General features: G+C 43.0%; 1 protein-coding gene across 1 annotated transcript; it reads right to left on the bottom strand.

Annotated features, from left to right (window-relative positions):
- Positions 1-2,854: 2,854 nt before the first annotated feature.
- On the bottom strand, positions 2,855-9,253 carry LOC122133335. Its single transcript, XM_042709320.1, has 3 exons — positions 9,001-9,253; positions 5,669-5,809; positions 2,855-3,380 (listed from the first exon to the last, which is right to left on the bottom strand). The coding sequence occupies exons 1-3, from the start codon at positions 9,071-9,073 to the stop codon at positions 3,193-3,195; spliced, it is 402 nt and encodes a 133-aa protein (XP_042565254.1). The 5' UTR covers positions 9,074-9,253; the 3' UTR covers positions 2,855-3,192.
- Between the last annotated feature and the right edge of the window lie 4,543 nt (positions 9,254-13,796).

Below are 13,796 nucleotides of genomic sequence, written 5' to 3'. Positions count from 1 at the left end.
AATGTTCAAAATTAATTAATTTGCATTTTTCAGGTACTGAAATAAAAAAGGCATGAAAAAGAGAACAGCCTGTATAGGATGTTCAGCCTACACAGAAATGATGCCATCTCCTGCTTTGATGATGAGGACATTATCACAAAATGTGTAATAAATCAATTCATTTTCACTTATAGGGAACTTTAGAGATTTGGGTCACGTAGCTCCCCTACAATGATGTACTCCTCACCAGCAGTGACACTTAAGATCCACTATTCCACTGAGCTGTACAGTATTTATTGGCCTGCCAACCAAAGGTATGACCAAGGGGTAGACTTACATTCATAGCATCTGCCGCTCATTGAAGTATTTATAGACTTGGAGAGTGTGATGGATTCACATTCACACTCATCTCTCTTCATTCACAAATTAATTTGTTCCAGATCACACAATTACTAGAGAATACCTATTCTTTGTATTAACTTGGAGATACATTCATTCTATCCTATTGTTATTGAAGAAATTAAAATGATCAACCACTGACAACTGAAATTATATGATATGACAGAATAAAGTAAATAGAATGTTCTGTGATTCACTCCTTTGAATGGATATGCGGAAATTACTCTTTGCTGGCGTAACTCACTTTGGGCCTTTGGCTGTAGCTATAGTCGTGTGAGGACAGATTACTTCAGTCCCTTGTAATGAGAGTGCGCAGTTTGGAAACAACATGTTGACACTGTGGCCCTAAAGTCCACCAAAAGCAGATGCCTATAAGGCTGCACCTACACCTTCTTCTAAGACCCACCCCTAACTTCCACAGGTAAGTGTACTTAAGTGTACCTACTCCTCCTCCTCCAAATCCCACCTTGTTTAAAAAGTTCAAATGCTGTTAATGCTGCAATTGCTCCCACCCACATTTCACAGTTGCCTCACTATGGTAGTCTTGGGCAGCAGACATATTTTAACCAGTGGCATAACGTAGTTACGACGGGCCCAGGTGCAGGCTATTATGACGGGCCCTAGTCAGTGGCGTAAGGCAGTGGTTCCCAAACATTTTACAGTCCCGTACCCCCATGTTTGTAACCGCCGCCGCCACGCCCCCTCCCCCTGCTCAGATAGTCAGCCAACAACACTTAAAACTGTGAAATTGTCAGGGTATGTCACTAACCGCCGCCGCCACGCCCCCTCCCCCTGCGCAGATATTTTTCTTGGGCACAAAAAACCCCGGCTACGGGCCCCCAAGACCCACAGGCCCAGGTGCAGCCCCTGACTTTAACATACATATAAACAAATATTCCTTCATCTGGGTACCCTACACTTTACTCTAGCTAAACTCTAGCTAGCTATATATGGCTTAATTGAGAGACTCTTTCCATTAATTCCTGTTCGTTCTGGGTTGTCTTCGACACCAACTGTGTTGCCTTTGAGGAATTCTTAAACAATTGAACCCACTTTATGTTTGTACCACTAGCACAATCCATTGTGCAAATCGCTACACAGATCTAAAAAACTTCAGCTACTCTGCTTATTACACATTATGCAAAACTTGTAGGCTAATTAATTTGGTGGAATGTCAGATCCAAGTATACAGTATTTGCTGCTAAGGAAAGCCACTTGTGCAGTTTTTGGTGACCCTTTTTCCTTTTCTGACTGTGTGTACTGTGTGTGTGTGTGTGCGCGCGTGTGTGTGTGCGCGCGTGGGTGTGTGTGTGTGTGGTTGGGAGGACCATGATATAATATGACAATTACGTAGCAAGAAGTGTCCGTTTAAGTACCTTGTAAAAACTAAATTATTTTATACATTTAATAAAGCTCCACTGAATCTACTAACGTGTGCCTTTAAAGCCCATGTGCCCACTCCCAGTTGAATCATTCTTCTTTTCTAATTCTAAGTCTCACTTTAAGTCATTCTTGGTTTCATCATAATACGCTAATCTATAGATTAGGATAAATAGCGGTGGCATCCTGTATATTTTATACACTGCAGCATTAAAACAACTGAAAAAATAGGGCTGGATAACATAGATACAGATGGACACAATCCTTTATTAGCCACAATGAGTATGGTTGTTTTGTATGATGAACCAGATCACTATTTTATTCAGCTGGTTGGTTTGTTAGAAGTACAGAAATGCTGTAGTGCCCAAGAGTAGAGATGCTGTTTTAAAGGGCATTGGGATTTCCTCAGTAGATATTGTATGAAAGGAAATTCACACTTCCTGTTGTTTCTTTCACCATAGTGAGGGGAAGAGGATGTGATTTTTTTGTGGGAGAAACTGACAAAGGAACAGACTCTGTGCCCTTTTCTATAGCTGTGGACGGTTTGAGCACTCAGCTCAGGTTATATAAAAAACACTAACCAAACACATTTACTGTAAGCCATTTGATTTTAAACAACAGGTAGCTATATCCCTTTGTGATTGACTGAGAGGAATTCCAACCTGTGACAAAATCTCTGATATCTGTGAATGTATGTTTATTCTCTGATAAGCTTTAGAGTGAGGGTCTGACGGGACTCGGCAGAAAAGCAAAGGTATTTCGAGCCTTCTACCATATCCATTCAAGGTGGCACAAAAACACTTAATCCTGCTATCTTTTTAAATCCTTTAATACAATTAGTGAAATATCACTTCACTGCACGGCATGTGTTGACATAAAACTCAGGCCATTACAAATAGCACACATGCAAAGTCATATATCTGCAGCATTACACTGCAATTACAAAACAACAATGCGCCCAAATGAGGATGAGAACCCATACCAATTCAAGAGTTTACCATAAAACTGAGTACTGCATCTTTTGCAATAGTGTATGTCTTTACGATGAAGTGCAATTGATGGTCAACTGTTACATTCAAAATAAAATAAAGTTGTCAAGAATATCAATATACTCTTTAATACAGAATATTTACATTTGGTGCAGTCATAGGCTCTGGAGTGTTCCTACTCTCTGGAATCAAACTATGACTATTGTTACATGAAATGATTGAAATTAATTGGTGGTAGCTGCTGTGGTACTGTACCACTGAATTTCATCACTGCACACTATCAAACAAATGGCTTTTCCTCATATTAAAACTAATTACTGAGAAAAAAAATCACTTTGAATAGCTCATGCATGTCATTTGTGTGATCTTAAAATTTAAACAAAACGGCTTCTTGGTGTTTTACACATATAAATGACGTCATGTCCAGTCCATGTTTTTAGGCATCCTATAACCGTAGCCATAACAATAGCAGGCTAAGTATCGCACAGACGTAATGTAGTCCACTTGCTCGCCAGCAGGAGGAGCTGTTGCATAGATCCGAATCACAGCAGTGGATGCGAACCCCCGGTAGCTCTTGTTGCTGACAGTGTCGGGATGTAGCACAGCCGCTTGTCAGGACGATGCCAAGCGCAGCTGCAATGACATAAACACGCCTTTATTTATTCAGACAGATGACAGGTAGGAGGGAAAAGAGACACTGATGGATTGACGGAATGATATCAACTCTGCACATCTGCATTTTAAAAGCAGACATTGATAAATGTTTTCCATGGAGGAGAGTTTGATGAAGTGAATTTAAAATGCCTTCAACTGGTCTAATAGGCTCAATGGAGTCCTGCGTCTGTTAATCACATCACAGGCTTTTAATGGATCACAGCCTCCTCTCTCTCTCTCACACACCAAACACACACACACACACACACACACACACACACACACACACACATCCACAAACATGAAGGACATGTCGGTCCACATATAATTATTCTATGTTCTGAAAGCACCTCCCAAAAAACAATTTACAACTCTGTTTAAAAACAACCTTCACACAATCTCAGTTCTTAAGATTAGGCGCACCTCTAATTCTTAAGCACGTGCGGAGTGGCGGGTGCCTTGAGCGTGTGATAAACCCTGCATTAGCCCTCAGTGAATGACAGGAGGACCAGTGCTGCATGGAGTCAAGGAGCCAAGTGGGCAGGCAGCCACCAGGCGCTCCGTACCCACACAGGGCAGAGGGGAGTGGGCCACTAAACCTGTTACACAACAACAGCTGGCAAGGCCGAAGGACGGCCATGGGGGGATTAAGGAGCAAGTGCAGGTTTGGACTGTTCCCTCAAGACGTTGTTTTTAAAACACAGGTCTGTGTCCCATCTCACTGTGCGCTGGCGGTGATTTAGGCAAAGGGGTAAACAAATGACATCAATAGCTTACCCATTTGATTATTTCATTTGGATTGACAAACACCAACACAGTATCCACATATTAAAAAACAGGCTGTTATGTTAGACAAGACTGTGCAAACACACACACACACACACACACACACACACACACACACTCGTACCAGGCTCTGACCCCATTCTCTTTCCTGAGCTGTCGGGATCAAAAATCAAATAAAAATGTCGCATCATCAGGCCCCTTCACTCAAGTGTCATGGAGAGTGATTTGTAGTTACGTATGCATCAGCAGACGTCTCTTACTCCTCATAAGAAGTCGAAACCACTTTATGACTACAGAGGCAAAGCTGACAACCGAGATGTGTGGTCCTAGGCTTACTGGTGTGTGTGAGTCACTGACTGACTCTAAGCACCTGATACTGCAAATTAGAAACATTTGGACTGACTTCATCAGATATGTCCAGCTGTTTGGCATTAATTATCAGACTTGGATAAAAGGTAAATTATTTTCAGTGATTCATCATTTCACAGGGCGGCCGTTGGAACCCTGACAGGATTTATTTGAGCTCCTGATCTCAACCGCCACCCCAACGCCCTCCTCGCTATCTCCCTGAGTCATGTAACAAAGTTCTATTTAATCCACATTATCATGTTGAAAGTTGGTGGTCATTCAGAGCAGGATCTGACACTAGCGTATGTTCTAGGGTGGGGGAAGAGATAAAAGATTTCGCCTGGCAGTGTATTTGGGTCAGCACGGATTCGTTTGTGGTGGAATTAATACTCAGACACCGGCCCCTTAGTGACCACGGATGAAAGCCCCTGCCGAGGAGCCAGGAAAGGTCAAACCAGGATTGCAGAGGCTGTGATTGACACCGTCGTTCTCAGGAGGACTTTGCTTCTCTTGATCTGTGCATTCACTGATAACCTTGGATATCCAATAGGCTTTCGCCACAACAACATCTGTATTGTCCGTTGTCCTCTATATCTAGGAAAATATCTGGACTTCCAACCTATGGCTTTTGCATTATAAGCCTTCCTCATGTAATAATACATAATTAGTTCATGCTGAGTAAGAATCATATCACATCCCGCATACTGTAAGACCGCCGTGATTGGCTAATTATGAATGCAAACCAGGAAGGCAAAAATTATTTCTTAAAAAGTGTTCAGTCTTCAAATGCTGATTTTCTTGGTTTGAGGAATGAAATGCTGCCTCCTCTCGAGCTCTTAAAGGTCACCCTTATTCAGATGGGTGAACATGCTAATACAGTGAATGGTTGGAGCAACATTAGACATCTGTTCTTTGATCCAAGACCCTCCTGCCTGCAGGGACTGAGTGATGGTGAGGTTGGGTGAGGTCTGCTTAACCCACTCACCACTCTTTTTCTTGGTTTCTTGAAGCCCTAGTGACTGTGAGGATGTGGTTTGGAGAGGTCTGCTTAACCAAGTTAGTTAGTTAGTTAGTTAGTAAGTTAGTTAGTTAGAGAGAGGATGTGGTTCGGAGAGGTGCACTGTACTACTCACTGCTCTCTGTCTTGATGCAGAAGCGGTGCTTGAAGCCCTTGTGGGAGTGTGTGCAGGTGATGACCTCCGGGTTGGAGCAGCCCACGTCCACGTACCGCTGCCCATGGATGATGTTGCAGCCATAGCATTGCAGTCCATGCACTATGAGGAGGAATAGAGAGAGAGAGAAAAAACACAGATGAAGAGGGACAGAAATGATGACTGATGTGAGCTAACACACACAGAGAACGAAAGAGTGCTAAAGTGAGAGACAGATGTGTACAAACATTCTAAGGGGAATAGAAGGGGAGGTAAAGGGAAAGGGCAGAGGAGAAATTCATAGATAAAATGAACAGAGACAAAAAGGCACAGGCTTAGAAGGTGTGTGAGAGAGAAAGAGAGAGAGAGGGAGAGAAACACAACTACAGGAAATTGGCCTAGTCTCCTGCAAATCACTGGCACTCCAGAGAGTCATTGTGCATCATCCCCCCCCCCCCCCCCCCCCAAGACATGGCGACCTATGGTGCATACACTTGATCACAGAACAGGGTAAGCACACAGAATAACTCACTTCACTTGGATTTCAAGGAAGGCTGCCTGCCAACACTGCAGCAAGAACATAAATCTGATATTATACTCTCTCAAATGAACAGCACTGTGTGGGACAAACACAATGATGACTATGTATGTCTAAGGGAAAAAAAGATATATGCTGAAAAGAACTAAATAAATCACCAATTCATTTTTTGATTGAGAGATGAAAGAGCCTAATTAACAAATGGCAGTGGACCAGACCAGTCCAGACCATCCCTCCTCATACACTGAATGAATGTTTTTGCTTTCTGGCACTCCTCACTCCTCACTCCTCATTCCTCCCCCCCCCCCCCCCCCCCCCATCCATTCCCATCCTGTGGTTTGGCGGGTGTGTGATGGAAGCATGCCTGAGAGTCATCATATCTACATTTACCGTCTCCTGGCGGATGATTGTCTGCCTTAACCATCTGCCTCATGGATGATGAATTAGTGCCAGAGCCCTTCGCTAGTGGACATGACAACCAGCAACCATAACAAATACACTTCATCATGTTCCACTTTATTCTCAGGGATCCTATCTATCTTTAACCAAACACAATTTTGAAGGTCATTTTGACACGAAACAGAGTTTGTTCATCTTGCTCTGAAGAGGAAGAAGAGCTGTGGGTAATGGTACTCACAATATCAGTAAGCTAATGCAAACATCTGTGGGATTTTTTTGATAGGCAATAAGAGGCTTTAGAAAACCAAAGGGGCTTAGTATGTTGTATATGGTGCTGTAAAACATGATCCTACATGTTCAAGATCCAAATCTCAATAAATGTATATGGAGTATCTGCATTCTTATCAAAACAGGTCACTTATACAATCACTTGCCAAATGATGTTTTTTTTTCTAAATTCAAGACTTCTTTGACAGCTAATTGCTGTAATTAAATATGAATGACCAACCACCAAAATAACCTAATTTATTAAAAGATACAATCCACTGAAGATGCAGCCTAGTAATGTATTTAGGACACTTTAAAAACGAGCACTTGAGGTTACTACAGCACAGTGGACGTCACTGTAGCAACCGTGACATTCCAACATAAACAGAGAAAATCCAGAGCATCCAAAAAAAGGATGAGATTTTGTGACCCTAGAAGCAATCTTCTTGCACCGTCTTGCAACCCCCCCCCCAAGGGCCCTCAAGGACACCAATAAGGCTGTCCTACAAAATAGATTCTCATTTTTAAATCCTTTGGTAATTTCAGGGACTTTGTGGGCCTTTGAGACTGACTGCCAGCACAATAAACCACAATGTGAGGCCCTGCCACACCACTCCACATGCCTGTTCGCACAAATGCCACCCCCACTGGCCTGTACATGCCTACACCCCCACCTGCCACCCCCACTGGCCTGTACATGCCTACACCCTCGAAGACTGAGTGGCCCAGAGTCGCCTGTTGTCCAGGAACTTTCTCTCCTTCATCCAGTGCATCCAGGTAAAGACCAACCACCTCGAAGAGAGACTCCAACAGATTAACTGCATTAATCCATTAGGGCTAAAGAGATTGGCTGTAAGTCTGGACCCTCATATATCTTATCGTGACCTGTGGAAATCCTGTCGCGTGAGGTGGGAGATGCCTTTGATCTGCCAGGTTGGCAGGGTGGCTATGTTTTGCCTGCACATACACCATACACCAGCCATGGTCCTCTGCTGCAGTGAAGCCAAGGTACATTGGCTGGTAATCTGTTAAATAGCCAACCCAAAAGCTATCATAGGGCTTTTCAGAGTCACAGTAATCCTTACCAAATGCTCTTATAAAAATCACAGGGCAAAAATGGAAGGAAAAAAACCTGCTGAAATCAATGCACAGCTCAGCCAGACTGTATAGTGTGTGAGAGGGAGCACTATTATACTTGTATATAGACACCCTAAACACAACCAGAAAACTATTCATAGCTTTCTAACCGACCATGCCGGCTTCTGGCTCTATCTGGTTTATGGTGCAGTGTGATAAACGGGTTTCCTTGAAATGCTCCACAACATTGAGCAACAACATGCCTAGATTTGATGAGAGGCCATTAGAGAGCATCTTCCCTGAAGATTACACTCTGCATAGGAGCAGTATAATAAGAACAAAATGATCCAAGCCATTCGTGAATGATCGATGAACCCAGTCTCCTCCTCAGTCAAAAGAGGGGGTGATGACATTTGTTTCTCCTATAATTCATAAGCCCCAGGACAACACTTACATCAATAAGTCATTTGATGAATGGGACTCCAACCATGCAGTTCACTTGAAAGGTGCACCCATGGTCTTATGTTGTGATCAATTCATTTCCCTTCAATAACATCTGTCCATTGTATGGGCACTATCCATGTAATTGGGTGTTATTTATGTAATATGAAAATAACAGCCCCTAATATGACTAGTTGAATGACCTTAACAAGACAGGGTTTTACATATGTTTTATTTCAGAATGTTGAGAGAGCTGTGTGCTGTCATTGTATGGCAAACCTCAATGATTTTAAATTTCATAACCTGCCTGCACTAATACTCTACACTACACTAATCAGTACACAATCTATAGCCTACAGCAACCCGATCTCATATCACAGGCACAGTTTTTACCCCAACCAAAATGTATACTGGGTTATGCGTCACAAACCTTTCACAAAGATATGTCACAATATTTAACAAGTAATTGACAGCTGCTTGTTTCGCAGGACAAATCACTTTTAACTCACTATCACACGCACACCTGTGAATAGTTCTCACATTCACAGCCACCTGCCCCTAAGCTGCCTTCTAAAGCTCGCTCGCCACTCACCTTGTGAGTTGAACAACGCCACCGATGCCAACGTAATTCCGAGCCCATAGGTCAGCAGAGTCTGTAAAGTCATGAGTGCAGGCAGCGCTGACGACTGACTGTCAGGGTTAAGGACGATGGACCTCCGTGTTCATCAGAGTTCCCGTGGGCGCGTACTGACAATCCTCTCAGGAACCAGCGCGGTGCGAACCACTACCTCCCGGGAACGGTACGTAGCCGGAGCGCAAGTCACAGTCTCCGCTCTGGCAGCAGGCGCAGGAACACGTTGAAGAAGTGAGCGAGAGCCTTATTGAGTTGCCCGCGCATAGGAGAGGCAAATGCGAGGCGCGCGAGTGAGTCCCTGTGGAGAGAAGAACTGCCCCTCTCTTCCATTCCACCCCCGCTCACCTCTGTGGGAGGAATATAAAGCCCTCTGTTGCACAGTCCGACCAAAACAAACTATGGCAGCTCAGTTGGAACCGATACAAGAAACGGTATTCATTTCTGATTGATAATCCGCGGTGTCTAATGAGTCGCATCGGTGCCGGGTGATAATGTTCACATTGCGTTAAGGTTGGCATACCTATACATCATTTCCTTTGGTCCTAACTTTTCAGTACATCGTCGTGCTTTGGTTCTTGGGAGAAATTCTATCTAATCAAGAATTAAAGTGTAAATCCTTTCTTAGAGTCTGTAATGCCGAGGATAAGGCAGGCTTTGCAGTAAGCTCCCGTTCCCTCCCCACCCAAAGCAACATATGGTCCCACTTGATAGATGACTGCCAACGATTCTGTCACTCATATCCAGACATATTTACTAACAGAGTGACATATTTCCCGTTGGAGAGCTTTATTTCTTTTAAACAACGCTCTCACCCTGTTTAGTGCCAAAAACACTCTATTTTAAAAGACAGTATCCCTCCCCCCATGTGAGTGACAAAGGCAGTTCTTGCCAGAAGGTTACTGGGAATAGCAATGGAGGTTGGGCGTCTTTTGAACTCCCCATCAATATTCAACCCAGAGCTGAGCTGTGAAATCGCAGAACACTTCTGTCATAGGCCATTTCGCTGTCAGTCTGTTTCTGGATGTGGATTGTAATATTTACAGACAGGGCATGTAAAATCACAATGGCAGGCAGAATGTCAACAAAGGGTATTAAATTACAGGAAAATAGGGAAACAGGTAAATAGTGTCTAATGAAAATGTTCCTTGATGAAAAGATGATTCAGACAAAAAACAAACAAACAAAAAAAAAAACCAGAACCTAAGAAAAAATTGTATATTTCCATGCTCAGTCATGTAACCTCTGTTTTGACCTCATAACGCACTTCATATATTTGTATTCCGGGTGCTTGGCCGCAGAGCATATCTGAAAAAATATATAAAACCACAGAGTGCGCGCAAAAACGGTCCAGCGGTCGCACTGCGATGGAGCAGAATCTGTATCCCAAGCGGCTCCCTACTTATCTTATACCACACAATGACTACACTCGCTTTATGTCCCCGGGGGAGCTAAAATGAGAGTGACAGCGTTGTGAATTCTTGATGAATTTGCAATTAAAAGCAGGGACATGAGCAAGAGAACTCGTGCGTCTGGTAGTACTCTGGTAGCACTCAGAGGCAACGACTAAAGTCAGGACACAATGCATGAAATGTTAATTCAGCTCCGAGGCGCTATATTTCTCAGCGTCACATTTAGTGCTTTTAAGGGATGTTTGTTGAATTGCTCATTTTTTGTGCCACCGGATAAACATAATATACCCAAATACAACGTGCAGCATAAGAGAGAGCCTTCACAGGAAAAGTGAAATACAACGGGACACTCCATAGATTTGGGCTCGGTTGACGTTGAATCTCCTTTTGTCATGGGCGCATTCCTATCCAGCCTCTTAAACGAACTCCAGGGATAGTTTTTTGCGCTTTGTCACATGTACCGAGATTATCGCCTTAATACTGGCACTCGGCGCGAGATTAACGACTAGGGCTAAAGAAGAGACTGCCTTTTTGCCGCCTGAATATCAGAAGTAATTGAAGGTACCGGCGGATCTCTGTGCCATGCAGTTTTGCACAAAATACAGAAAATCCCTGTTCCCCTTATGCAGCAAAGGGCATGAGCAAAAGGCAGAGTATTAGCCTTAGAATTTCAAAGCTGGTTGGGATTTACTGTTGCAGTATCTTGATATTTTCAGGAAGTATCCATGAATGTGCAAATATAGGGGGCAAGCAGTACACTACAGGATGTTGTGTTAGATTGGCAAATTGCTATAAATGAACAAATAATTAAACAGGGAAATGGAGAGGCAATGCTTACACAGCAGGCTGCATAATGTTTCCCATCATGATCTCACTGATAATAGCTTCCCATCTGGCCTTTGTGATCAAACCAGAAGCCATATATCTTGTGCATGGGCGCATTTCAAGCTAGGAACCTTGTGGAGATGCCTGGAGGACCCTGAGCCATCTGTGCATGCCGGAGTTTCCCTGTCACGGTTGCAGCGCCACGGCAGAGGGCCTTCCAGCCTTCAAGTCACTGTCCTTAGGGTCACCAACATCTGTACACCTGGCACTAGCAAGGAACATGGCATTCATTCAAGCAACCAGTCATGTGGGAATCCTGTTGGTGAGTTATGAAGCTGTCCTCGTTTTGTGTTGACTGAGATGCTCAACTGCCTGTCTATTCATGACAAGCTCTGATATGTTTCTGTGGCTCAACTGGTAGAATGGAAACCACATACACCAAGATCAAGGGTTCAATTCCCATAGAGTATGTTTACTGAAAGAAGTACACTTGTACTATAAATAGCTTTGGATAAGGGGGGTCAGCTAATTGTGTGTAATGATAACAATTAAGTTATTACAAAGAGATGTAATATACCTCTGTTGCTGCTTCCCTGTTTCCTGTGATTACATTTCTCACGTACATTTCTCGTAATTTTAACATATGTGGCTTTTATGAGGAACGGGGGTGGTGGTAGTGGGCATTTTCAGGGGCAACAGTTCTGACCACTGTTTGCCTTTTCAGCTTCCGGCTTTTATGGTGAAATTTAGAAGCTAGCTTGGGAAGCCTTCTCAGTAAGCAGGCCTATCCGATTTGCTGAAATGGTGGCCTTTTAATGTTAATTGGACAGTCTATTTAAAGGTTAGTGAAGCTGGCGGCCTGGCTTTTAAGAGCCACAGATTAATAATTAAACTGACACGGATATGACTGAGAAATGTTTCACAGAGTCTCACACTTACAGCTTCACCACTGCTTAAATAATCTTTTAATTTACCCCCACCCCCCCCCAGATTAAAATTCAGCTTCTGCTTAGTGCAGAGAACAGTATTCATCAGAAAATCCAGCAGGGAACATGTTGACATCTGCCTTCCTAATGACTTTCATTAGACATCATTTTCTGACCAAGTGATTTGCAGAACAGTACGTTTCATGTGAGACATATTTTCAGCCTTCATTTCAGCCTATAATACTCACATCTTCACATCGGAACAATGTGTGACATGAATTTTAAACGGAGTGCCTTTGCATAAGATCATGGCATACATGCTCAGATATCATTGATATGAGCTCTTTGGCTGTTTAGCCCCAGAGGGTTGGGCTCAATCTGTAGCTTTGCGTGGCTTTGATAATGTCTCAGTGGTTTTACTCATGTTTGTGGTGTAAGCCTAATGGGCAAGAAACAGCCCACAAGGCAAATATTATGGACCCCTATGGGATATCCATTATGATAAACCTTCTCTTACAGTCAATGGCAGTATAAATACACCAGTGCACACAGACCCACACACACACAAAATAAAACATACACATATACAGACACATGCACGTGTATCTATGTATGAATTATCTGTGCTGTCATACTGTCATTGACCAATATGATATTAAATATGTTTGAATATGTGCATGTGCATCTGTATGTGTATGTGTATTCCTCCCTCTCTCTCTCTCTCTCTGTCTGTATTGTGGGATTGTGCTGTTGGCAGGCGCCATTCTTAAAACCAGTGTTCCTAATGAGCCAGGAAACTTGCCACTTGTGCGAGTTAAGCCAATTCCCTGTGTGTGCCAAGCAACGTTTCGTGGGCCTTTGCTTAGGTAATTCACGCTTTGTCTGAGAGATCCCATCAACACAGCAGGAATGTCATGAGTTTGGTCAAGAGTGACAAAAATGAATAACCTTTTGTCCCATACACGTGTTAATCGCATAGTGTTTAGCTACTAAACCCGTGCTAAGAACAAAAGCTGATCCTATAGAGGTGGGGAAAAATAGATCTACCCCTTCCTGTGCCAAAATCTTCCCTGGCAGGACAAGTGCCCTTGCCTGCACACTATGATTGATAAAAAGGGTGGTAAAAAAATGTTGTTGGTCTCAAATATACTGTGATTTCATGCATGGTTTTATCCAGTAATGAGGGGTGTATGTAAAATAGGATTGAAAGATGGCATTATGCACCTCCATCTAATTGCAATATATGTCTGACTTCAATGCAAGGAAACGGGGAGGGGATGGCATTTTTGGGGCAATTTTTTCCCGGTTGTATGCCAATCTTGTGCCAACTGCTTATAAATTGGGGGAAATGTCTTAGAAGAAGGCAGTTTCCTGCTGTGAGGGTTTATAAAAAAACATGATGAAATATTGAGCAGAATGGACCAGTTTATACGAAACCATTGGCTGTGAGACAAGATTTCAAATCAAAGGCTTCACTCATAAATGTTCGATTTTACTGAGCTGGCTGACAACTTCAGAGAAGACATTTGCAGACAGAGAACAAATAAATAAATAAATATTTCTCTCCCACCACCGGATGCAAAACGTAAAAAGA

The sequence above is a fragment of the Clupea harengus genome, chromosome 12, assembly GCF_900700415.2.
Source record: "Clupea harengus chromosome 12, Ch_v2.0.2, whole genome shotgun sequence".
Taxonomy (NCBI): domain Eukaryota; kingdom Metazoa; phylum Chordata; class Actinopteri; order Clupeiformes; family Clupeidae; genus Clupea; species Clupea harengus.
Note: the sequence above shows the minus strand (reverse complement) of the source record. Positions and strands in the feature narration are given on the sequence as shown.

Coding starts and splice junctions, on each gene's coding strand:
- LOC122133335 (XM_042709320.1), bottom strand. CDS start 9,073: ATGACTTTACAGACTCTGCTGACCTATGGGCTCGGAATTACGTTGGCA. Junction 5,810..9,000: donor GGCGTTGTTCAACTCACAAG/GTGAGTGGCGAG, acceptor TCCTCCTCATAG/TGCATGGACTGCAATGCTAT. Junction 3,381..5,668: donor CTGCATCAAGACAGAGAGCA/GTGAGTAGTACA, acceptor ATGTCATTGCAG/CTGCGCTTGGCATCGTCCTG.